The sequence below is a fragment of the Anomalospiza imberbis genome, chromosome 1 (assembly GCF_031753505.1).
Source record: "Anomalospiza imberbis isolate Cuckoo-Finch-1a 21T00152 chromosome 1, ASM3175350v1, whole genome shotgun sequence".
Taxonomy (NCBI): Eukaryota; Metazoa; Chordata; class Aves; order Passeriformes; family Viduidae; genus Anomalospiza; species Anomalospiza imberbis.
In genome coordinates this window covers 121,296,979-121,323,294 of record NC_089681.1, presented here as the reverse complement: position 1 = coordinate 121,323,294, position 26,316 = coordinate 121,296,979, and the positions used below count along the sequence as shown (strand labels likewise).

The 26,316-nt window shown below is 38.2% G+C and overlaps 1 protein-coding gene across 2 annotated transcripts in view; it reads left to right on the top strand.

Moving 5' to 3' along the window:
• Positions 1 to 5,727: 5,727 nt before the first annotated feature.
• The window catches only part of ABCB5 (ATP binding cassette subfamily B member 5), a 33,380-nt gene continuing 12,791 nt past the window's right edge, over positions 5,728 to 26,316 (top strand). Inside the window, exons 1-17 of one of the 2 annotated variants that reach the window (XM_068209267.1) lie at positions 5,728 to 5,839; positions 6,869 to 6,956; positions 7,087 to 7,135; positions 7,963 to 8,029; positions 8,506 to 8,572; positions 8,790 to 8,981; positions 10,127 to 10,298; positions 11,290 to 11,414; positions 13,637 to 13,811; positions 14,099 to 14,212; positions 15,072 to 15,182; positions 17,515 to 17,640; positions 18,892 to 19,095; positions 20,307 to 20,477; positions 22,906 to 23,067; positions 23,532 to 23,756; positions 25,683 to 25,829. In XM_068209267.1, the coding sequence (XP_068065368.1) occupies positions 5,791 to 5,839; positions 6,869 to 6,956; positions 7,087 to 7,135; positions 7,963 to 8,029; positions 8,506 to 8,572; positions 8,790 to 8,981; positions 10,127 to 10,298; positions 11,290 to 11,414; positions 13,637 to 13,811; positions 14,099 to 14,212; positions 15,072 to 15,182; positions 17,515 to 17,640; positions 18,892 to 19,095; positions 20,307 to 20,477; positions 22,906 to 23,067; positions 23,532 to 23,756; positions 25,683 to 25,829 (2,244 nt within the window). In that variant the 5' untranslated portion in view covers positions 5,728 to 5,790. Of the gene's footprint in view, positions 5,840 to 6,868; positions 6,957 to 7,086; positions 7,136 to 7,962; positions 8,108 to 8,505; positions 8,573 to 8,789; positions 8,982 to 10,126; positions 10,299 to 11,289; positions 11,415 to 13,636; positions 13,812 to 14,098; positions 14,213 to 15,071; positions 15,183 to 17,514; positions 17,641 to 18,891; positions 19,096 to 20,306; positions 20,478 to 22,905; positions 23,068 to 23,531; positions 23,757 to 25,682; positions 25,830 to 26,316 lie in introns of both variants that reach the window. The other variant, XM_068209261.1, reaches the window with a different exon arrangement.

Genomic DNA, 26,316 nt, shown 5'->3' with positions numbered 1-26,316 from the left:
GTATGAAATTTTCTTGCTCAGAGCTTACAAAGTTTTCAGCAGAATGACTGCCTTCATGGCTTGACATGATCTTACTACTTATCTCATGCTATTACTTTGGAGGAAAAAAGAAAAAAAAAATCTCTATTTTATAAAAAGCAATGAATCACACTGGCTTGACTTTCTTTTTAAAGCAAGAGGAATTATAGTAATCCTGCCAAATTCTTCACACTTATCACTTAAGTGTCACCTAGAACAGACCTACAAACTTCACAGCAAGAATAAAACGCATTTCCTTGTTTTCGTTCTTTGAGAAAATGTGTACTAGAGAACTTGTAAAACTATTTGAGCATTAATGAATTCTTTCAAGTTGTTCTGCTTAGAAACTGTTATAAATAAATAGCTATCTTTGATGTTAATGTTTAGTTAAAATAATCAGATATGTTCCTGCTCCCCAGTTTCTGGGAAACCACAAATAATGGTTTTGCTTGGTTACAGCATTAGGACTTTTGGACAACATAGCTCAGTTTTCTCAGAAAGTTCAAGTGCTGGGACATATTTCTTTATCTGATTTTTCACTCTTCCAACATTCACCTCTACCCAGACCTTCTCCCTTCGCTGCATCAATCTCCAATAGCTCTGGGGTTGCCAATGTTACAGCAGAATAACTGCAACATTGTTTCAGTTTGGAGAATTACAGCATTTCACTGGCTGATTCCTTTACCAAGCCACTGTATTTATGCCCACCAAAATTCAGTCCCCAAATTCCAAGCACTGTGCCATGACTACAGCTACTCCCAGGGATTACTAATAGTTTTACTGCTGAGCTTCAGTACACTACATATGTCACTGTAGTGCTGTGGGAGGGGATTATAACTAATGGTCCCCAAACCCTACAATAGCAATTGTCCATTTTTAGTCTGATTGCCAACAAATAAACTTTCTTATCTTAAAGTGATTCTGTCAAGTCCTTCCTGTCTGAATCTCAGGTCACATAAGCAAAAGTCATAAAACAACAAAAACCAAAGTGCAATGTGGTCTTTTATAGGTCTTGCCTGTGAATTACAAGCCAGCATGAAATAAGAAGGTGATCAGCTGTAATTAAGGTTATAGGTCAAATACTAGCCCTGGCTTCCCACATGTGGTTTCTGAGTGCAGAGAGGTGTATGGCTGGTGTTCTTCTGGTCTGTTGGAGAAATCAAAAAGTGGTAAGGATCTATAATACGTGTATAATACAGTACACCTTCTTTGTATTTGACTGTCACTTTGAGGAAATGTTTCAGTAAAGCTGGCTGTCACCTGGTTTTGCGCACCATGCATTGCATTCTTTTCAGGGTTAATGGTTTTCTTGGGGAAACAAGTCGTCATTTTCAGCTTGTATAACAGGGTGTTTCTTGTAGGGTGTTTGGTTTGCTTGTTTTTAATAATGTGCTTATGGATAATAGATTTTTAAAATAGATATATTCTCTAGTCCGTTATGGCTGGTGTTAATTAATGATATTTGATTGTGTTTAACATTACTCTTCCTGTAGGTGACATTTGGACAGATGAACCAAACACATGGAGACATGGGTGAATATTGGCTATTTGGAACAGAATTGTTTTCAGATGCATATATTATTTTCCAAGGATATTTTTGGATAAAGGAAGAATAGTATTTCTTCTCCAAATTACATTATGATATTTTTACCATAATGTGTTCATCCCAAAATTGCAAAGGCAAAATTGTAAAGTACATTTTTTGTGTTGCTCCTCTCCCTTCTGTTGATGGGAGTCTTCTCTGTTTTACATGTGTATTTTAGTCCAGAATTTTTGCTTCTACAAAATTATCAGAATACACAGATTTATTTTTTACTTAAGCATAGAGTGGTTAGCTGTAACTAGACTACAAGCTCATGTTTCTCAGTAGGTTTGATGGGGAATATTTTTCCAGGAGACCATTTGTCATTCCTTCTTTTTTAATTTTCTATTTAATCTCTTTGTTTATAGTTTGGGTGGGCTTTTTTTCCCCTTTGAATTTGCTCATAAACTTGCATAGAGCATATCATCCCTTCCAAAGGAAGAAATGTGGAAAGGAGGGAGAGAGAAGGAAACAAATTCCTGCACAACACGCTGTGATTCTTTTTTCTGCATGATCAGTTCTTTGCTCTTCTCCCACACCCTTTTTGGACCAACTTTTCTATGCAGGGGAACTCAGGCTCTTCCTTGCCAGGCCTGTGGAGTGCAGAGCAATGGATCTGAATTGTGATTGTAACAACTTAGTTGTTACTCTGTGTGAATAACTAATAATGAAGTGAAAGACACTTTGAAAAGTGAAAGTGTCTGTGTTTTGTAGGTATTAAACACTCCCTAGCTGCCAGTGATGCTGAGTACCATATGTATTTCATAGCTCTGAAATAGAGTCCTAGTGATATTTTTGTGTTCATGCTACCTCTATTCATCTACTTTGCTATCTATGTGTTCTCAATCCTACAACAGGAGTTTGCTTTCCAGGTGGGATGTCCATCTGTCTAAAATTTTATATGCAAAGATAGTTTCTTCTGAAAATAATAGATTATGACTGGTTTAAAGAAAAAACTGAGATGTGGTGAGGAACTTTCTCACTCTCATTGAGGTGAGTAAGAAGAAAACTTGTTACCTTTGGTGAAGGAAATACTCCATAAAATTGTGAAGCCTGAGGCTGAGACAGCAAAGTAATTTCACCTTGGTGATTTCTGTCTCTTCCAAAAATCTGTGAATTCATATTCTTCATGGTAGCAGAAGCCAAAGGCCTTCTCAATTTTTTGAAACAGAGAACAGATGTGCATGTGCATAATGCAAGCCTGACACTGAGCCACAGAATCACAGAATCATTTAAGTTTGAAAAGACCTAAAGACCTCTAAGATCACTGAGTCAGACTATTAACCCAGCAATGTCAAGTCCACCACAAAACCATGTTCCTAAGTGCCACAGCTGAACATGTCTTAAATGCCTTCGGAGATGGTGACAAAACAACTTCCCTGGGCAGCCTGTTCCAATGCTTGACAACATTGGTGAAGATCTTTTCTCATAATATCCAAACTAAACCTCCTCTGGCACAACTGAAGGCCACTTCCTCATCCTGTCACTTGTTATTTGGGAAAAGAGGCAGATGCACACCTTGTCACAACCTCCTTTCAGGCAGGTGTAGAGAAAGACAAGGGTCCCTTGCGCTTCCTTTTCTCCGGGCTAATATAAATTACATATAATTACATATTACACATACAAGTAATATAAAATATAAGTAAGTAATATAAATCCTAGGTAATGCTAATAAGATAAAAAATTATTAAAACAGTCATAGGTCTGACCATGTAGGAGTTTGACTCTACCTGAACATACAGGTTCCAGTGGGCAGGAGACAGTAATACCCAAAAATGCATTTTCTTCTGAGGTCCTTTCAAAGCATTGTGACCAATGAATGTAACACAAACATAATCTGAATACTGAGTGGGAGGTGAAAAAGAGAAGCTGAAATTAGGCCAAGTCTTGAACTTGTTACTTGAGAAAAATTTCAGCTGAGTAAGTAATTTAAATATCTGGGAGTCTTCTCTGGGATACTGGCATTTGGTCAATGGAAGAACCAGGAGTTTATATATCATAAACCCTAGAGGCATTACTGAAATCAAATTATATAGATTATAATATGTACCAGTGGGGGAGCTGAAGAACTGTTATTTTTTTAAGCTTGTGCAGAAAACCTGATTTCTTTACCTGATTTCTTCAGAAGGAAGGAAAAAAAAAAGACATCAACAAAAGAAACCACCACCCTCTCAACTAACTCAAACCAATAAACAGTCTTATTTCTAAAAAAAAAAAACAAAATCCCACACAAATTGTGGGGAAGAGGTGAGAACCAAATGAGCAAAACATATTGCTTAGTTTCTGTAAAAACAATTTTGAATTTAGCTGGTTTCAGTTGTCATGTCATTTATAAGTGGAACAGAAAAGCCTTTATTTAATAACAATTCTTAGTTGAAATTCACCAGCATATCTTTAGTCTTATTTGAAATTCTCCAAGTGCAGTGATGCAATTTCCCAAATGTGACAGGACCTTGCATATAACTTTCCCAAATCTGAATGTTTCTCTGGACAAGCAACTCTCCAAATACCCTGTCATCTCTGCTTAGCAACTGAGTTTTCTAGATTTAAATTCTTCTAGTTTTAGTAATGGTAAGACCTTGTGTCCATTTCTGGGCTTTTCAGCATAAGAGAGACATGGAGCTTCTGGCACAGGTCCAGTGCAAGGCTGTGAGGATGATGTGGGTGCTGGAGCACCTCATGGATAAGGAAAGGCTGGGGGAGCTGGTCCTCTTTAGCCTGAGAGGGATCTCATCAATGCCTGTAAGTATCTGGTGGCAAGAGAACAGAGCATCTCTTCTCAGTGATGCCAGGCAATAGGGTAAAGGGCAACAAGCAGAAACTGGAACACAAAGTTCCACCTGAACATGTGGAAGAACTTCTGCATTGTGCAGGTGACCAAGCACTCTAACAGGTTCCCCAGAGAGGCTGTGGAGTCCTCCTTCACGGGGAATATTCGCAATATGTCTGTACCAATCAATCCTATGTTATGTGCTCTAGATGACTCCACTGGAGCAGGGAGGTTGGGCCAGATGACATCCAGTGGTCCCCTTCTAATATTAACTATTTTGTGAGAGTCAGGACGGAAGCGCTGCTCCGGCAAGGGGCTGATGGGCTCTCCGTGCGCGCTTTGCAGGCTCGGACACCCTCGGGCGGCTTCTGAAGGGCGACCGAGGGCAGGAGCCAGCCGGCATCCCTCTGCAGGCCCCTTATCCTGGGCGGCTCTGCCCGGCTGCGGCACCAACCTTCATCTGCAACGCGAACCGAGAGCGGCTCTGCCCGGCCGCGGCGCCGACCTTCATGTGCAACCCGAGCCGCGGGCGGGCGGTGCCGCCGCTATAAAGCCCAGGGCGAGCGCTGCGGGCCCGCCCTGCCGGGACCGCGCCGTCGGGCCGCAGCCACCCACACGTGCGGGAGTCTGCGTGGGCTGGGAAGGTGAGCTGAAATAACGAGAGGGGAGGGAAGAGCACAGTCAGAAATCGAACAGGTGTTTGGTTTTGGGGTTTTTTTGTTGTGTTTTTTTTCTTTTTTTTTTTTTTTTTTTCTTTTTTTTCTTTTTTTCTCCTTATCTGAGGTTGGTTAGGCATTTTCTTATCAATGTTGTTTTAGGCTTCATCAGATTAATGTGCAGCTTTTTGCTAGGGATTTTGTTGGTTTTGTTCTTTTTTGGTTTTTTTAACCAGTATATTTGATTGATAGCCTCAGAGACTAAATGCATCAGTTCTTTACTGCCTCTAAATGCATCCTAGTACCACATGGCATAACAAGTGCGTGTCTTATCATTGTACTCATGACCATGTTATGGCTGCTTGTTTAGTTCTAATCAAACATAAGGCAATGAGGGAAATCATCTATTCTGTAAGATATGGTTTACAGTAATTTTTGTATTAATGATTTCAGGATTTATCATAAAAGACTACTGAAACAGGCTGCTGACCTAAGTCACCTACTAATAGTGTTCACTTTCACTGTTCTTAATATCTCATTAACAGTACTTATTTTTTCATGCTGTTACTTTTTTTTTTTTTTTTTTTTAGTCTTTCTATTTAAGTAGAATAATGTTGAGACCAAAATGTGATAAGTCATGGAAAAACCCACAGATGTGAAGTCTTGAAATATTTGCTAAATCAGTGTTTTGTTGGGGGGGCGGGGGGGGTTATTGCAGGTTCTAATTAATGTGACTCTCTCATAGGCATACAAAAAAAAGAACAATGAAGGACTATTCTGCAAATTCTATAGAACAGAATCTCTCCGATCCTGGTAAGAAGGAACACCACACATGTGTTTGAAGATTATGTTCCACAGATTTGAATCTAAAGAATGCTGTAAGGCTCTCCTGATTGCCATAGTGATTTTGTAGGCGATAACATGATGAGTTTCCTATGAATGAGTTAGTTAAAACCACACCTATAAAATATTTTTTGTGTGAACCATTCCATCAAGTTCAACAAAATTGATTTGCATTTGTAAAACTGTTCAGGAAGGTCCTTGCCTGGGCATGAAAATTCTCCTGAGGTAAGCTGGAAGAACATTATTGCTTTCAAATGGTTGTCTCAAACAGCCATTGTAGGCCAACTAACCTTAAAACAGTAGGTAAAAAATTCTATTCATCGTGAGTCAACAGTGAAAGTTAAAGTGTAAATTGGGAGTGGCTGATATGGGTAGTAACTTGTCTCCTTTTTTTATAGCTGGCTCCCCACTGTGGTTACTAATCTGTTTCTTCATATATATATTTATGTCTTATTTTATGCTTTTAGAACTATAAGCTTCCTGGGTAGGATTATGCTTTCATCTAACTTTCTGAAGCTCCCACCCAGCACAAAGGAAGTGGGACATGTAACAACTACTGCAATACAATAGTGAAGATGGTTATTAGAGGCAAGGACATGATTCTTTTGTTAACTGCCATCTATTCTGTGTTACCTACAGCAATTATAACCTTCACTATAAGCAATTCCACTCATTTTGTGAGGACTTCTCCTAATTTGCATTGAGTTGTGCAGGTATTTGAAGGAAGAATTAACTCTTTCTTTTAGTCTTTGATAATCTTTTTGCATAAATACATTGTAATTATAAAAATGAAGTTTCCATCTCAGAAATGGACATGGAAGCTTTTTCTGGGAATAAAGATGAACTGAAGAGAAAGAGCCTGGTGAATTTCTTTTGAAACTTCCTTCCAAGAACACAAGAAAAAACTAGTCTTTAAATGCAAAAGAATCAGCAGTGAAAGACACAAGAAGGTAGTACAGTAGATAGATTGTTATGCTAAAAAGTCTTTTTATTTCACAGAATCTGGAAGCAAGGGGTGTGATGATACTTCTTACCAGCATGAAGAACATGTAGCACAAATAGACCAGTTACAGCCTAAGAAGGAAATGTAGGTATTTTTTTACTTAAAGTTAACTGGGTATATGGGGATGTCAGAGGGGCAGGGGAAGGAGAAGAGCTTAATACAGGTTTGCTAAAAATAACCCTTATCTTAATTAGTCTTTTGTACTCTACTCTAGGAAGGAAGATAAGAAGCCAGAGAAACAAATGGTTGGCATTCTTGAATTGGTTAGTGTCCTGTCTGATAGTCTGCTTTATATTTTCTTTTCTTTATTTGGCATTGTGAGTTGTTTATGATTAGAATTCATAGGCAACCAAAACCCAGAGAAGAAGCCTGAGGACTACTGAGTCTAGACCTGCTCTCTGAGAACCAGTGATAACGGTTTTGTGGCAGTTTTCTGTAGGGCAGCTATGCCCAAAAAAACATAGCTCTTGCATGTGGACTTGATTACTCTGAAACAAGAAAAGTTTTATTCTTCTGTGGTTTATTCCATGTATATTTACACTTTATGTGATGGTTAGGCCAGTCAGGAATAAAATGCTCTGATTTCAGATTAACCACATCCTGGCATATCTATAGTGATTTAAATTCACACCCTTCTAACAAAACAAAGCTTCAGGGGTAGACAAATCTTAAGAAACAATCTATCTCTGCTGAAAACATTTTCTACTGGTAGATATAAGCCAGGTGCTGGTCAATAACTCACTCTTGTTTACGTAGTAGAGGCATTATCTTAATAAATATGTAGCTCAATGGAGCACAAAATACAATATATTCTACAAAGGTCATCATCACTTGCAAGCGTGTAGTTTTTTTTTCCAGACTGAGAATTTTGTCCTACCAGTGTTCTCTTAGCAGCGTGAGTACTAATTTAAAGAAGTGTTGCACTACTACAAAATCCTTATGTACTGAGTTTACTTTCAGTTGGAGTGCTGCTACTTAGAATATGTGGATGATGCATGTTCTGCAAGTCTGCTGTACTGTAGCAAATGCATGAACTGTCAGGTAAAATGTCACTTTTGTCTCTTTTTTTTCCCTTCTAATGCTTACATAGTTTTGCTATGCTGATGGAGTGGATGTCCTGTTGATGATAGTTGGTTTGATTGCAGCGGCTGCAAATGGTACTGGAATGCCACTTATGATCATTATCTTTGGAGAGATGACAAACAGCTTTGTGCTAAGTGGCGTGCAATCCAATGGTAAAAAGTTTAAATTAAATTTCTCTACATATTGGCTGTGCTTTGCTATTGAGGCTAAGATTCTTTTTTCCCCCAGACTATACACTGGTACCTATCTAAAGAAGTATATTATGAGCAACACTCATGCTGCTGGAAATAACCCCAGTCATTTCAATCCATCTTTAATGACTAGACCAGGGCAAAACCAAAGCATTGGATGTGCACTTTATGAATGTACTTTGACTTTGTTGAGATAGTAGGGAGTACAATCAACCTCAGTTATCACTAATTGCTTTTAAAAAATGTGTATTTGCCAAATAATTTTGTATTTAAGTTTGTATTGCAAGACCCCACTTGCAAAATACAAAAGATTCCCAAACATGATGGGAATATTCCTACTTTTTATTTCCTCTTCACAGATACTTCAGTAAACAGTTCCAGCTGCCAGTCAGATCCAAGTGTGGATATAGAAGGTGAAATGACAAAGTAAGGGTCTGTAGTTATCCTGTTAATAATGTATTGGAGGGTTTTCTTTTACTGTGTTTTCTGTTTGAGCAGAAGCCATGTTTGCCTTCTCAATAATGCATCACAAGCATCAGTATTTACTTTGGTGTGATTAATGAAGACTAGTTGCTGCTCTGTGTGTCTAACTTCTCTCATAAGCTACAGTGGGATCACGTGGGCTTTTGTTCCCTTATCCCAGGTTTGCTTACTACTACGTGGGAATTGGCTTTGCTGTGTTGATCCTGAGCATCATCCAAGTGTGGACATTTTTGGTTACTGCTACAAGGCAAACCGCAAGGATCCGGCAGAAGTTCTTTTTTTCAGTGCTCCATCAGGAGATGGCTTGGTTTGATACTACCCAGATAGGAACATTGAACACCAGACTGACAGAGTGAGGGCTCTGTTTTGGTTTTTCATTTACACACATACACAGACCCCCAAGTATGGCACTTAAAAGAAAACTGACATTTATCTCAGCAGAATAGACTATAGAGAGTTAAAAAAACCAAAAAGCAAGAAAATCTACCAAACCTAAAGTGTGAAATATTATAGCTCAAAGTGAGAAATTCATTATCATTTTCAGTTTGATTTGTGCAGTTTGTGATATGTGCATTAGAAGGGGTTTTCATTAAATGCCTGAAACTGGCTTTCTGAAGTCCATGAAGTACATGTTCAGCCACTGTTAAACAAACAGCTCTGCTGTCTCCACCTAGTTTATAAACATCAAAGCTGACACTTAATTGAATGGAAATGAGTCTTTACTTCAGTTTCAGTACTTGTACAAGTACCTCCTGTACTTTTATCTCAGCCAGTAGTCTATCTAGCCAGTTACAGTCTTTCGAGTTGTTCCATAAACTTTAGTAGATTTCAGGGTGAGGACTGTAATGCCCATGTGCTATGGGATTATATGTGTGAACACTACTTTTTTAAAAATACTTTTTTTCTGGATTTTGTAGTAGCTTTGGACACAGATCTGTCCTGAAAAGTGTACAAGAAGCTTAAATCAAACCACTATCAGCTCTAATATCTGTATGTTCTGGGAAGAGAAAATAGGGAGGAAAATTTGTAAGAAAAATGGAGGTTATTCTAAATAATGGTATGATGGAATGGAGATAGCTCTTCATCTAAATCAGTAGCCAAAATTATGAACATAAAATTCATCAGAGAGCTGATTAGAAGAAATCATCTAGAGATGGTGAAGATGGGTGAAGAGTCTGCTTGATTGTTTACTTATATTGCTCCATTTGGATACCAGATGAGGAAACTAGGTAATTGGTGACCTGGTGACATGGCACAGAAACAGCAGAGAATGTTGAGGATACAGAAAATGAGTCTTTAAAACCAGGACGTTTCTGCTGCATTTTGCCTACAGAAGAGCCTAATGGTACAGCTCAGTAGCTGTGGTTAGAAATTTTCTTTTGCCAGTTAGGAAATAGCAAAGCTCCTGACATGAGGCCACACAGCAAGAAAAGGGGGAGGGAGTCAAAATGAGTCATTCTAAACTAACAAATCTTTTTTTATTATTGTTATTTAAAGTGATATCAACACCATCCGTGAAGGCATCGGAGACAAGATCAGTATATTTCTGCAGTTTTTTTCCACGTTTGTGTCAGGGCTTATTATAGGATTCATCTATGGGTGGAAGCTGACACTGGTGGTTATGTCAGTCAGCCCACTACTTGCTGCATCAGTAGCAGTTTGGTCAACTGTAAGTGTGTGGGGATTTTTTAAACAAAGAAACCAGAAAAACCTTACAATTCTTATGTACAGTAAAGGGGCAGAGAACGGGAGAAACCTAATGTGGTTTCTAAGTTGGGAAGTTGTTCCCACTCTTACTTTGATTTGTACTCCTCCTGCAGCCTTTCTCTGGGTTCCCAAGCACACTCTTCTAAGCTGTGTTCCTTCTGTCTGCATATTCTGTCCTCATGCCATGTTGCAGGAGGGTAATCTGCATCAGAGCATCTTTCTGGCTCAGCAATTTCCTCATGACAAGTACTGGGGAAGCCCTCACTTTTCCCTCCTAACACAAATAACTTTCAACCTCTTTCCATCTGCACATGCATGTACCACATCTCTTGCAAATAATTTACCAAGTTTCATGCTGTGTACAGAATAAATCTATACAGCTATGCAGATACATAGAGTTGCTGAAAACTGAAGTGATACAAATCAGTGAAATGGCTGGAGAGGTTTCCCTTTCAGATAGGAAAACTTTCCCCTTATGTAATGTTTAGCCACGTTAATGTGTATGGCTCATATTCCTGAGTGGCAATTTATATAATTTTATGGGGTTTTTCCTACCTGAAGCATCACATAAAAGCTAAGAAAAAGAATGTTAGAGGCTGTAATGTGATTGTCTTGCTTACTTCAATATCTGCTGGTGCTCTAGTGTCTGAACACCTCAAACTCAGAGCAGCTGCAGCACACCCTCCATCACTTTTCCTAGTGTAGTTTGTAGGCTTGGGAGGAAAGCGGATGGGTCAGGAAGCTCACCTGATGGTTTGTGTAGCCTTTGGTTGTAATGAGGAGACAATGATAAATTGAACTCCATTTGAGGGAAATTCAGGGTATGATGAGGAGCTGACCCCCATGTTGCTACAATCTGATCTTGTGCACCTTGTGTGATTGTTGTTATTCACCAAGACATTGGGTGTATTCCTTCAGTAGGCTGCAATAACAGCTGTTTTCCAACTTTTCAGCTCCTGGCATCCCTTACCGCTAAAGAGCTGTCTGCTTATGCCAAAGCAGGAGCTGTGGCAGAAGAAATTTTGACAGCAGTCAGGACTGTTGTGGCTTTCAATGGACAGCAGAAGGCATTAGAGAAGTAAGTTTTGAAATTAATAACTATATTTAAAATACGGCAAGAAAATTTAGTTGTGGGTTTGGTTTGTGGGACTTTCTTTTTTTAATGGAGGGGCACAAGGATGAGATTTTCCTTCGTGTCATTTTGTCTTTCTATAAGCAGACAAATCAGCTGAAAACGAAGGTTACCTTTACCCAAGAGTCAGATGCAAAAAAGCATGCAATCAGTTGCTTATCTTCTTCTGCTAGTGTTCTGATTTTTGATTACTGGGCTTATTTTTAAACTACACTGGATAACAGCCTTGGGTAAAACCACATTACTGGTTTTTACAATGATTTGCAGCTTTAATGATTTGCAAGCATCTGTAGTTTCCCAGTATTGGCCCTAGTTACACATACAAGGCAGAATGATTGTGGCTGGCCACAAACTTTTTGACATGCATATCAGATAACAAGCATAAGCAATAAACTTTTTATACAAATACAAGGCATCACTGATTCCCTGCAGCTGGGAAAGGCAAAGCAGATGACCTGATCCATATGCCCCATGAAATTCTTCTATCTTTTTCAACTCATATTTGCCTTTGTCTTGTGCAGAATTTTTAAGGTGGTGTCAACCCTAGCTTAGGATCCTACAGCCTGTTCCTGCATTTGCTTCCAGGGACTGAGCTGTGACTCTCTTACAGGCCTGTCTTCTGCTTACTGGAATTTGTTTTTAAGATGCAACAGTATTTGGACTGTTCCTGTTTGCAGAGTAAAGGCAAAAAAATGCCCTAAGATGACCTAGATAAGTTGCCCCTCCCCCCCACCCCATCTTCCGTAATTACCAGTGTCTGAAAATTAAATGACAGGAGCTGTCAATATTCATTCAAAAGACTTTGTCTAAAGACAAAATAACTGATATCTGAGTCAAGTAAGCCCTTTCCTTTTTATTATTAACCAGCCATCCTCTTCCACTGTTCTACTTCCATTTAATCTAAAAACCCAAACCAAACATAGTGGCTCCTCTAGGAATATCTTCTACTAGGGACAAATTCCAACCAGGGAGTGCATTTTTCAGATAGTGGATTGTGACTCCTACATAGCTCTTGAATGCTGACCTCAGAGTTAGGAAAAATATCCTTTCACTGCACAGTGCTTCCACTGAAAGCAAAAGTTTACTCTTGCAAGAGATCTTCAGTCACCTTTAGTTTCTAGCAGTGGCTTGGCTTTTCCTCAGTATTTGACTGATCAACTGTATTTATCACACTACTTAAATGCAGTACCCATTTCTCTGGAAGACCTATGATGCTACTGACTCAAACTTAGGGCCTGGTTTTAAGAGCATAATCAAGTCAAAATATTTCAATATGTTTGACTAACAAATACCGCAGTGGTGGCCTCTTAGGAATTTACATGAACATAATTAATGCAGTTTTTTTTAAGATTTCTTCCTAACTGAACGAATTGCATGTCTTCCTATGATGGGGTTGTACTTTATTGAGAGTACGTATTGGGAAAAGAGTGCAAGCTACCGACCATGATGATTACAGGTAGAAAGTCACACTATTCCTAGGCTACAGCTTGCATAATGAGCTTGAGTAAATGAAAGCTATTTGCTGAAAACTATGGATGAGTGAATGAATTTGAGCCATCCTTAGAAAAAATAATTCTCTAGTTGAACTTGTTAGTCTCTATACTGATCTTCTGCATCTACTGGTTATATATGTTAATCAGTAAACTGACCAAAGGGAAAAATACTTGACATCCCAAAATGGCCAGTAAGAGAACAACTTTGCATTTAGAGGGAGCTCTCATTTATTGCCTTTTGGAGGATTTTATTTTTATTTTGCTTGTTTTAAATGTGGACAACTAACCTTTACCTTTGTGATAAACAATGCTGCTAAAACCTTTTCAAGGTTTCCTTTCAGGATCAGTGGAAACAATGAGTTCAAGGGTGCTATTGTGTCTTCCATTATGATAACAAAGTAGTGATGCTTAATTGTTTTCTGAATGTCTTCGATAACAGTATGCCAATATTGTTGGCATATGTCAGAGCAGATTTATTCAAATTAATTACCTCCCTAATAGTCCACTGTAAAAAAATAAAAAAAAAAAAAAAAACCAAAAATGACATGTATTCTCTTTGTAATTTTAATTATTTTTCTTACATAAATCCTTTTAATTAAGAAAAGGGCACTGGAAGTATTAACCAGAATTGCATGTGGTACCTGTCAAATTAATGGTTTCCTCACTCACTTTCAGATATGATGCTAACTTAGAGATGGCTAAACGTGTTGGAATGAAAAAATCCATTACTACTAACACATGCCTAGGTGTTTCACAATTTTTTATCTTTGGATCCTATGCCCTTGCATTTTGGTATGGGACCAAGCTCACTGCTGAGGATCCACATTATGACATCGGCCGTGTGTTAATTGTAAGTACAGCAATGCAGCTTCAAAAAATGTTCTGTATCTTCAGGGAAAGTTATGCAAGTGGTGTCCATTTTCTGCCATGTGCTTGCTAAATTAGCTGTTAGAGACTCAGTATAAAACAAATGAATGGTATTCATGTTGCCTAGCTTTAATTAAAACAAGTTTGATTTTCTTGGACTCTATTTGTAAGGTGGGATGAATAATTTCGAGCTGGTGCTTAAGTCTTTCTAGTGCCCATGTAGGCACTGATTTAATCATTAATTGCAGTGCTCCTCTCCATCTCCCACAGGTGTTCTTCTCTGTGCTTGTTGGAGCTTTCTCCCTGGGCCAGGCAGCTCCTAACCTGGAGAGTATGGCCAATGCACGTGGGGCTGCCTATGAAGTATATAAGATTATCAATAAGGTAAACACCTAACTATATAGAATAGAAGCCTTTCAACCAACTTGGCTTCCACTCCCTCTCCTTTTTTTTTTCCCTTGAGGAATGTAACAAAAGCACCCTAAAGCCCCAACTCTATAGATGTTTACTACAGAAACCCATAATGTTTTCACTGATCTAAAAAATCCAGCCTCTTTGTTACAGTGAAAGCTGGAAATCCTATCATGTGTGTCTGAAATTTATGGTTGAGATTTTTCTCTAATATTAGACTTTCAGCTCCAGAGGAAAAGGAGTATGGCACTATACTAATTTTTAAAAATGTATGTATGCACAAATTCAGCTGAGATGGGGTTTATTGGGGAGAGGAATTGGTAAAGAAGGGATTAATATCACTTTTGAAAGTTATAACAATAATAATCTGTAATGCTGATGTCGCTGTAAAAAAAAAGTTTTCCATATCATTATCTTAATTTTCCTGTGCTATGCAGCAATTGCCTATCTGTGTATATAAAATATTTTAAAGTAGGACTCAAAAGTTCATGGAGAAATGGCTACATCATTCTTTTTGATGTGAGTATAAAATCCTCCTATACAGATTACTGAGGCCCATATTTTGGTTACAAGAGAATGCAGTTAAGTTCTGCAATTATAGATTTTCTACTACAGATTTTGTTGCTTTTGAAAATGTACTATATTTGGCAAGTAGAATTCACAATTTGATGTTCCCCCATATTCAGTATTCTGCAGCTGAAATGCAGCAGTTCCGCAACTATGTACTGCAGTGTAAACCAGCATCTGGGAAAGTAAAGAACAATGCATGTAGCAGAAATAACAGTTCCAAAAGTGAAATAACCACCAATTTATTTTACAAACCTCTTTCCAGAAACGGCTCATAGATAGCAGTTCTAAGGAAGGTTACAAGCCAGACAAACTCATAGGAGAAATTGAATTCAGAAACATCCATTTCAGTTACCCTTCCAGACCTGATGTTAAAGTAAGTGTTCTATTTAGACTACTGAACTTAACTCAACCTGTGTCCATGTTGTTTGTCTAATTTTGTTCTTGAATGCCAAATGCATTCCTGTTTTGGGGGATGGGGCATAACTTTCCCCCAGTGATGCACAAAAACAAAGCCCTAGATCTACTGTCACTGTGTATCTCATTCTCTTCTGCAGGACAAATCTTATATGTCATGCTCCTAGTCTGAATTTCTATGAAAAATAGTTTTGATAAATCAAATAAAATTTTTCAAAATCTTTCATTAAGGCTTTCAGACTTTAAGCAGTTAAAACAGAATTTTTTTTTCCAGTTCCTTGTCTCTTTGGAGTTATGACATCCCATGTGAAAAATTATCAGGGATAGACTTTCAATACATTGATAGCATATTGTTGTGAACATATCATCCTAAATGTACATTTGGAAGTCACACATTGTTTTGGGCATATGTTAAAATTGCTAATCAAGAAACTGTTGTGCTTGTTCTTTGCTAGTTCAGTTTCCATAAGTGACCTGTGTACATCGTGTTATGGTGGTTACTTTTGTGGTGATACTGTTGGTTTGACCTCTCTGCCATATTTGTTTACAATCTTTTAAACACCTTGATGAAGGTGAAAAGAAATTTGCTGCTGTTGTTTCTTCCTTGGTGAAGAACAAGGTGGAAATAGAGATTGCAAATGTCAACAATTAAAACCTTGATATGCTAATTTAGTGGTGAGAATGGGAATGTTTATACTTCTCTGGCTGTTTCTTCAGGTGGCTTTTCCCAACTCAGTCTTCTGAAGTCTGTCCCATTGTGCATCAAATCTGTTTCCAGGACACTAGGATATCTGGAGGGCAGATTCAGAGCTTTCTCCTCAACTGAATTTTGTACAATGCATCTTCTATCCCTCTTGGCTCAGAAATCTGAAGGGACAGAGCACAGTCTTCATCTTTCTTTCTAAAAATCCTATTCAGGCTGGTGAGCTGTGTTGTGGGTCAGCACACCAAATGGGAGGGAAATAAGAAATATTTCTGATCCTTCCCAAATTTGAGTCAGCAGCTCTCCCTACTAAGAGCATCAATGTTTTTTAGTAGAGCCAAAAGGAATCAGCAAAAGCTGTGTAGAAGTTAGCCACAATCTCTCAAGCAGTTGATACAGCACAGTACAATCTCACCTGTCCAGGTTAGATCTCTTTGATTTGGTTTAAGGAGTGCAGTTACTATTAGTTTTAATCTTGGCAATATCTTGCCTGATGAAAGAGAGTTGGAATTAGCCTAGTGTGTGGTAGTAATTATTTGCATCTGGAGATATTCTGGTAGCTAGAATAAAGTTCATTCTTGATAATGCAGGCACCAGGATATCAGCTTCCTGGGAATATAAAACTGGGTGATGTAATACAGGGAGAGGAAAGGAATATTGCAACTATTTTAATCTCCCATTGCAAAAACATGTGTAGGCACACTTATAAATCAGCCTGGTATAAACAAGAAGAGTTCCCATAGCAGCCAAATATTTTGGCAAATACACAGCATTACTTGTAATGACATGGACATCTTTTGAGGTAAAATATTCTCTAAATGTGAAAACAGCAAAAATTATATCATTAACTGCAGCTACTCCCCAGGTTGCTGAGGCTGTTAACAATAAGGAATGGAATTTATTTAGGGCTTCCCAGCAATAACTTTGTCAAAACAGCCATTTATATTTTTAAAATAGAAGAAAGCAGTCTTCGTTTTCAGTGATACCTTTTAGCACCTGAAAATAATTTTCTGTGAGATTCGTAATCATTATGCTCTGGAAAATAGAGGATAGCGGGATAATTTAAGACCCAAGCCTGCAACCAGATCACACAAATCAGAGAAAATTAGCTATGAGGTTCTGAGTAGTGTGGCTGTGTCTATATTAGTTTGAGTGTGCTGGGGAATTTTCCCAGGCAATGGAATGCAATGGTCTATGCAAGGGAAGTCTTAAAATGTTTCTTGGCATGAACTTGGCCTGTTCCAGTTATCAATCTTCTCAAAAAATTCCCAGGCTTGTTTTGGTAGCCAGAAGGATCTAGGGACCATTCCCAAAAGGCAGGTTGCATGCAGCCATCCTGTTTCAAAGGCTAATACATTTCACAAGCATAGGTGGAGACTTTTTCCTATCAGTGCTCCAGGATATTCCCAGGTAAAATTATTATATTATTGTTGCCAATAATACAATACAATTATATTATTAATGTTGCCATACCTTCAAACTGCGACTCTCACTACTGCCTTGATAGCAACAGCTACACTTACCTTGACAGACTGTTCTCTAATCAAACTTCTTAGACTAAGATATATTTTTTTATATTTATTCACAGATCCTCAAAGGTCTAAACTTGAAAGTCCATACTGGGAAGACCATTGCTTTAGTTGGTGCCAGTGGCTGTGGAAAAAGCACTACTGTTCAGTTGCTGCAGAGATTCTATGATCCTGACCAGGGAGAAGTGAGTGTCTGCAAAGGAATTGTAAAAAGTCAGAGCTATTAGGACATGCATGAGTTTCCCATATTGACTGAACCTTGCTTTCCATTTTGACTGAATTTCAACATATGTCTGTATAGTTCATATTTCTGCAATTTAAATTTCAAATTAACTATCTTCTTTTGTTGGCTTGACTTCATTATTCTGCTCCTTCTTACAGTACATCATTAATAGCAAACGCCACAAGTCTTTGAGTAGACTTGCAAGATCTGAATTTAAAATAATTATAAACTGTTCATTTTTAAAACTCCCTAAACATTCTTAGGCAAAGCATAATCCAACAGAGTCCTGCTGTATTTTGCTTCCTTTTCATTGAATGTAAGCTAAAACCTGGAGAGAGTTTACCTATTTTAAATGGTTGATTTCTTGGCTTGTTTTTCACTATCTGCTAACCCACAGCAGAAGTTTCCATCATTATGCAGGGTATGTGTTTTACCACTAAACACTAAATCCAGTTGGTAAATACTTCCCACATTAAATTTCCAAAGGAAAAAAAATTTAAAAATTAAACAATGTATTTTTAAGAAAATTTGCTTTTTATTCTTGATATTTGAAGGACGCTACTCAATATTTGCCACTGCTAGTTGAAATTAGGCAAACATTACAATTTTGAAAAATTGAACTATCAGTATATAAGGTATCAAGGCAGCTGTTTTCAACACAGTTTTTTCTTAAACTTAGTTTTCCTGTGGCTGTTCATTCCTGACCCCATGCCTCATTTTGCTGTGTCAATGCTAATGTTCATAGGACCACACTGCAAATTACCTAGGTTAAAAATAACTTTCTCTTTCCTTTTAGTCAACTTGAACTCTCTTTGATCTGATGTTAAGCACAGCCACAGAAATGATTGTGTAGCTGCAATTGTGAGAACGTCAAACTGACATAGGGGCATGAAAATCATGTAAAAAGTGTGCAAGGAAGCTGTAAAATTCTTAAGCCAACTCAGACACGATGGTTATTGGGGGATAACAAATGTGGGGAGGCGGGAGGGGAAGCCCCTGATGTCTTCTCTGTTTATGCTGCTCATCATCATTTTCCATCTTGTGCAAGAAATGGGAAAACTGTAGTTGTAGTTTCTCCCCAGCATAGTTTTCTATTAAAGACTTTTTTTCTTAACCTTCTGGCTGATACGTCATTCAAGTAAGAGTAATTAATTGCTTTATTATGAACAGAGTGCATTTCCTTGACTTCTTTGACACACTCTTTTCCTCTCAGATTACCTTAGATGGTCAAGATATTCGGACCCTTAATACAAAGTGGCTACGAGAAAATATTGGCATTGTGAGCCAAGAACCTGTTTTGTTTGCAACCACAATAGCTGAGAACATTCGCTATGGCAGAGAAGACATTTCTGATGCTGAAATTGAGCAAGCAGCCAAGGAAGCCAATGCTTTTGACTTTATATCTAGACTGCCTGATGTAAGTTCATGAACTTACTTTGAGTGTAAGAACGAAAGGCCCATTTAGGCTGATGTCCTGTTTCTGAGAGGCAGAGCATGGAAATCAAAGTTATACTACAACTTCTCAAAATATACTTCTTGTTTCCAGCAGCTTTCTGTTTAGAGAGTTTTTCAACTAGATATTGTGCCTTTGGTTTCTCTCAAAGGACTTGTGCTGGAGTCTGGGAAAGAATGTCAATGCCTTAACTCAGGAGAAAGTAAGCTTCACAGCTGTATTGCCATCCCTACCCATCTCATGAGGCATAGAAGAGTTGACTTTTAAAAAGAAGAACCAGAAATTCAAAGCCCTTTGTCAGGAGCTGTCTGTACATTCACAGGAAATGGGGGGAGTGGGTGGAGGTAAACAAGTATGCCCTGAAGTAAATAGTTATGCCCTTTTAGCAAGGCATGTTACAAAGCTCTATCTCTGCCTGAGATTCACAACTTTGAGCCTTCTCTTAGAAGTGGGTGCCTTACTCCTTTCAGGATGGGGCTGAGAAGCAAGGTCAAGCATTCTAAACACATCCTCATAAATGGATATTATGTCCTTGCCTTTTCTTCTGAAGTTAAAAAATGTGGGAAAAGTGCCCACCTGGGATTTGATTTCAAATCCTTTTACTACTTTAGAGAGCTTGGCCCCATCTCCCAAGCATATGCCATTTCAAGCATGTCAATCTGTTCCGAGATTCCTTTTTCTCAGGAAGGGTCACTTGTTCATATTTACTCTTAAATAGAACTGTAGGATAAAAAACTACAGTGGACTTTGAGACTTGTGACTTTGCAGTAAGTGATATGGTCAGTAGGAACTAAACCATGAGACTCCAAGGGGGAGCATCTCAGATTCAAAGGAGGCACACTATTGGTGTGTCCCTATAATTCCAACCCTTTTGGAAAGTTAAGCAATCCTCAGAAAATATAGAGATCCCTTTTACAGTCTTGCCTTAAGAAACCCCAAGGTTTGGAGCACTGAGTGAGCAATAAGGGTCTTTAAAGAACCATAAGTTCAAAGTTAAGCAGGCACAATATGTGGGGGTAGGAGGGTTGGCTAAGGGCCAGTTGGATGGACATCCTTCCGTGTTTGCTCTGCCTGTGTTCAAGTCAGCTGGAAGAAGCTACATCTTTTAGAAGATAAGTTGCACTGAGAAGTGAGGATTTGAGATGTCTCACAACTTCTGTTCTCTCCTTTATTAGAAATTTAACACCATGGTAGGTGAAAGAGGGGCTCAGCTGAGTGGAGGACAGAAGCAACGAATAGCTATTGCTCGTGCCCTTGCAAGAAATCCAAAGATTCTTCTTCTGGATGAAGCAACATCTGCATTAGATACTCAGAGTGAATCCATAGTGCAAGCAGCTCTTGATAAGGTAGGACTCACTGAAGCTAGCAGCTGTCATGAAAAAGTGCAACAAGCACTTAAGAAAACTTAATGTACAGTTTTCAGTGCAGGCTTCCATCAGAATCAAGCACATTGGAAAATAAAATTTGGATGGATGCTCAATTCCAGTGTTTTAACAGGGAGTTTGAACCCTCAAAAATTTATTTGAAAGTCAGGTTTAATTTTTTAGGGGTTTTGGTTTTGCATTCTTAATTATGAAGACACTTAGTCATGTGGAACTGTAACTTAGGTCTCCTGCACTCCCTTTCTCAAATCCTAATTGTTCATTTGCTGGTAAAACATTGATGGCATCTTATCAAGGCAAAGTATGAGGACAGAATGGCCTTTTTCATGTGGATTAATAGCAAAGTATTGATATTGATATCCCTAGTATTTGTTCTTTATTGAATAGTTGCTTCATAATTTTCAGAAAGCTCTTGAAATTTAGCCATTTTCCTTCTTTTCCTGCTTTTAGCAGCCCCACAGCTCTAGGGTGGGTGCTGCTGCAGAGCAGAGCTGTCAGATCTTTTACCCATGTCTCTGATCAGCACACAATACCTTCCTCACAGCCCACCTTCATCAGCAGTTTCCATCAACATCCAGAACCCATAGGCTTTGATTGAAAAAGAACTTCATGGTTTGGCTTGAATGTTTTTTCTTTTGTCTAATATTTATTTTAATGTATTTTTAAAATGAGGTGAAAAATCCTGCCTTTCATTTCAGTAGTTATGCAGAGAAATACGAATTGCCATTATGGCTCAAGGAAAATACAGAATTTGTCATCTTCACTTGCTAGTGAGTTTAAATCTGAGGTAAATGCAGATCTTTGTTATAGTCATGTCATTCCGGTGATATTAGTATTGAGGTAACATGTAAATGCAAAAATAATATTAATATAATCTTTCTTCTGCATGTTTTGGTCTGGGGTTTCTTCTTAAATTTTCTAAGAAAGTACTTAGCTTTTCCAGAAGCTTATCGCTTCATTTAGTGCATAACAGAGGGAGGTCACTCAATTAAGTGGACTTTTTCTTCATGTTATCAGAAAACATCAAAATGAACTCTGAATCATAACTTAGTCATCTTTTCACAGCATTTTGATGTCCATCAGTGTAGTCCCCTAATGAGATTTCCAGATTTCATTTCAACATCCCATAGTGGAAAAAGTGGAGCTACTATTGTTCATTATTTTTACAGCTGAGAAGCAGAGATGCTAACCTCATGAACATTCACTGTTTCTGGACATGCATGTGCAGCTCCTTGTAGCCTGCTGCTTTTAGATAACTTTGCATCCTATAAAGCATTCTGCTAATTCTGATCACAGCTCCCAGCTGCAGTGGTGAAGGCTTTGTGCGTTAGGCCAGAGGCATATAAACCACACTGTGGCAGACTTCCTGAGAGCGACTTGCCTCGGGTCCATGACAATGGCAGGTGTAGGGGGAAGAATTCTAATTTCCATGGAAGCAGTCCTCTACTGCAGATGGCCTCATCTTCTTCATACCCCTGTCCCTGTGCCCATATGAAGTACAATTTCTGTAGCAAGAAACTTCCAGTAGGTTCCAGGTTCACAGAACATACTTATTTCATGAGGTTTCCTTGGATCTCTCCTCATGCCAAGATGCCATCTGCTCCAGGCATCAGGGTGGAGGGAAGCCAGCCCGTCCAGCAGTCACAAGGTGGCCTGTGTTCGTTTGCTGCATGAGGGCTGTGGGTGCCTCTGGTCTGTGTGAGAGAGCTGGAGAGGGGTGGAGCACATAACCTGCCGACTGAGACTTCAGCAGCTCTTTCTGCCAAATAATATAATAATCCAGTAGGATTATTGTCGAATAAGTGTGTTTCAGAAGGGAGTGGCTCAAACCCATTTTTGATACAAGTTTGTTCCTCTGTGCTTTCCTGCTAAGTCTTGTCAGAAATTATGCTGATGTTGTACTTCCAAAAATTTGCAGGGACAGTATATAAAGAAAATATCTGCTCTTTATATATTTACTATCCTAGCTTTGTTTTCAGAAAGATCTAATTATTCCCATGGCATTTCCCCATCATGCTTATGTACACATGGAAACACTTTGTGAGCAACTTTACCTCAAACAGTTTAAATGTTATAGAAGTCAAATAATAAATAAACTTAAATTATGGTCTTTAATACTTGTTGCCTGTCTAAAAGATTAATGTGGCTTTCTCTACCTAAATTAGTCAAATGAAACTGTCCTTGGACTGCTAAACAAGGACACTAAACCAGGAAAAAATAATAATATTTGCTAAACAAGGACACTAAACCAGGAAAAAAATAATTATCTTTGCTTTTAAAATAAAGTATTTCTAAGGTTTTGGTTTACTATATATTACAGGTGACTAAAATAACTTCTGTGCTATTTTCTTGCACATCTTAACTGTAACTGGGTTTTGTGTGCTTCTGTAAGGCTCGGGCTGGACGTACCACCATTGTGATTGCTCACAGACTGTCTACCATCAGGACTGCTAACACTATTGCTGGATTTGAGAAAGGTGTTGTGGTTGAACAAGGGACACACAGTGAACTGATGCTGCAGAAAGGAGTCTACTATTCCCTTGTAATGCAGCAGGTAAGGGCAAATTTATTTACTTTCTTTTTCTATTTCACAAAGCTGTCAAATGGTTGGTGAAGCTATTTTCTCTCTAGTTTCTGCATGTTATCCAGCTGGCAGCTGCTCAGTTATTCTAGTCTGGGCACAGACACGGGCTTGGAATTCTTGGGGGTTTTACCCATAAGCGTTTCATATTTACGCAATCCAATATGACAAAAACATAAGTGAGTTTAAGGCACAGACTGCATCACTATGGCATAGCCAAAGAAGTGCTAGACTCCAGGTGGATTCCATAGATGGCTTTAAAGGAAAAGAAGGGGACAAAATCAGAATCAAATAGTCTACGGCTCTGCAATTGCAGACTGAAATATCTGTGGCCTACAGACAACTACAATTACACAATTGAAACAGCAGTATTCAGGAGGAAAAAAAGTCTTTCTAGTCAAAATGCCTTGTAAACATATATCCTGAATTCTTGCTAGGGTTGTAGCAGTGATGTTCAAGATAATCGCTCATCAGAAGATAGTGAAGGCACAGGATCTGAGGAATATGACGAAAACATAAGTCCTGTGGAAGAGATGACTCTTCAAAATCATTTTGAAACCTCTGTAATACGCGGCAGCGTACGAAGAAGATCCAGCAGATATAAGAGCAAGAGTTCATCTAAAAATCCCTTTGGGAAAAAAAAGAAACAAAAGGAGGTGGAGGTTGGTATTAGAACTTCAGTTTAGAATTTTGATTATAAGATATAAGCAGAAACAAAAACCACATAACTTGGATTGCTTTTAGATAGCTGTCCTTTATGCAACTTTTACTCAGGTTCTATTGCAGCCAGTACTCACCAGATTGAGTATCTGAGGACAACTTGTCTTAACAGAGATCTTCATTTTAACATTACTGAACTGTGGAACTGGAAAAAAATTGCTATTGATTTGTCACATTTCTTTGTACAATTTAAGAGAATTATTTCAGTGGTACAGATATTTGAATTCTAATTGAAGCTAGATATGAGATTTCATTTGCAAGATTTTTTACTCCCTGGTACTTTCTGTTGCAAATATTGCTGGATAATATAATCCCTGGAGTGTGTGTACCCAAATTGAAGGCACTTTGGGATATTGTACTACATTTATGTCAAGCAGAAAAAAAAGTAATTAAACCCCTGACATTTTGAAGAGCATTTCCATTAAAAGAGCCATTAGTCTTTGTTTTAGTATATGCTTCATCTTTGCAGGGTTTTTACAGTTAAAACAACTTGGTTGACATATGTCATACATCAATAAAAGTCATGTGGGAAGTTTGGGGTTAAGAAAAATTATATTATTTTATCAAAGTTGAATAAAACTTGCTCATAGCATCAAAAAGAGCAGATTTCTAGTGCATTCTGGAACAGACTTGGGATGAGCAGCTCAACAGAAACTTGATTTTGTTTTCTATTTTGTAGTACTTTTTTCATGAAACATATTGGAAGAGTGGTTTGGTATATTAAAGTTGCTTGAGTTTTTTGGTTAGTTTGGTTTTTTGCCTGATTTCAAGACCTTTGAAGTGAAGACCTAAAATATAAATTCCAAAGTAAAACCATTAATTCTTCTAAGTCTGTGGAAGTTAGGATCTCATCTATAATAAATATTTAAAATAATTATTAAATCCTTAGTGTGATTTTATCCCTAGACTTTCCTCCTCTCTAAAATACATCTTCCAGCTAATGAATATTTCAAATAGCAAGAACAAGCTGGGTCCATTCCCATTATCATGTAAAATGTCATATAACTTCAAAAGATACTTTTTGGCTGTATATTAATACTGCTTAAGACCTTAGAGGAAGTAGTGGGTGTTCATGCTCAAGGATACAATATTCATCACATTCAGAAATAATGAAGTCAAACATCCAGTAGTTATAATTATTTCAGAAGAAATCAGCCTACTTTTATAGTTGAGTCTTAGCCACCCTGATTCAGCATCTAAAACACAGGATAAAATAACCAGGAAGCAAGAGCAACTTGCTTATAAACCTGACTAATATTTTGCCTCATTTCTGATGCTTTCACTATTCACTTTTCCAGAAATATCCCTTTGGAGCATAGGCACTTAAATAAAGTGGTAAAGCAAAACAGAACATTTTTTGTGCCTTGAAAGAACAAACAGGCTAACTGACTCTAACATATGCCTTGTTCCTGGCTTTGGTAATGATTCATTGGATATAGTTTGCCAAATAGCAAAATGACCTCTCTACCCAATTGTTCTAATTCCAGCCCACTGGCATTTAGCTGGAGGGTCTCTTCTAGCCTCTGAACTGTGAGACATTCAGTTCTTTATAATGATTGAAATGTTAGTTGCCATTCATGGTGACCAGTCCTATCTGACTTTCAGTGAACTGTCCTGACCCCTCTCCCCTCTTGACTTAGCCTTTTGTTAAGTTTTTTGCCTACAAATTTTTACAGTGCAGTTGATGTTCTAGGACATGAAACAGCAAAGCCGCAAATCCCCAGCATGTTTGCTTGATCTGAGTGCACAGAGAGGGCTTTCAGCATTTTACCAAGACAGTTCACTGCTCAAGGCCTAATGAACACCCACTGTCGGAGAATTTTATGTTCTGCAACTTTCCAAGGAAAACTTACAACTTTTTCCTGTAGGAAGAAAATCTTCCTCCTGTGCCTTACTTAAAAATTCTGGCTCTGAACAAACCTGAGTGGTTCTATGTATTGCTGGGAGTGATTGCTGCTGCTGTCATAGGTGCAGTCCATCCTGCATTTGCAGTTATATTTGGCAAAATCATTGGAGTAAGTTTTTTGGGTTTTTCTTTTCTTTTTTTTTTTTTCTTTTTTTGGCTGGGGTGTTGTTTTTTTGTTTTGTTTCTTTGGGGGTTTTTGGTGGGGTGGTTTTTGGTGTTTTGTTTGGGTGGGGTTTTTTTGCAACTGGGAGTTGCAGTCCTGAGCTTTCTTCATGCTTAACCACTCATTTCTTTCCATGGAAGTCTCTGAGTGGGATTAACTCGTATAAATACATCCAGTGAAAAATGTTGAAGGGACTCTCTAGAAGCAGAGGATGCATCGCACTAGCGGAGAGAAGGAGGAACATTGATGGATCTGGGAGAACAAATTAGTGCGATGTAGGTTAAATGGAAAGTTGAACTATCTACTGGGTCCTCAACAGAAAGTTGACTGCAAACTGATTTTAGGATCCAGTATACTTGCTAAAAGAAATTAAGTAGATGAGCTTCTTGAGGTGAAGGCTGGCTTATGTAATGGATGCTTGTCTATGAACTCA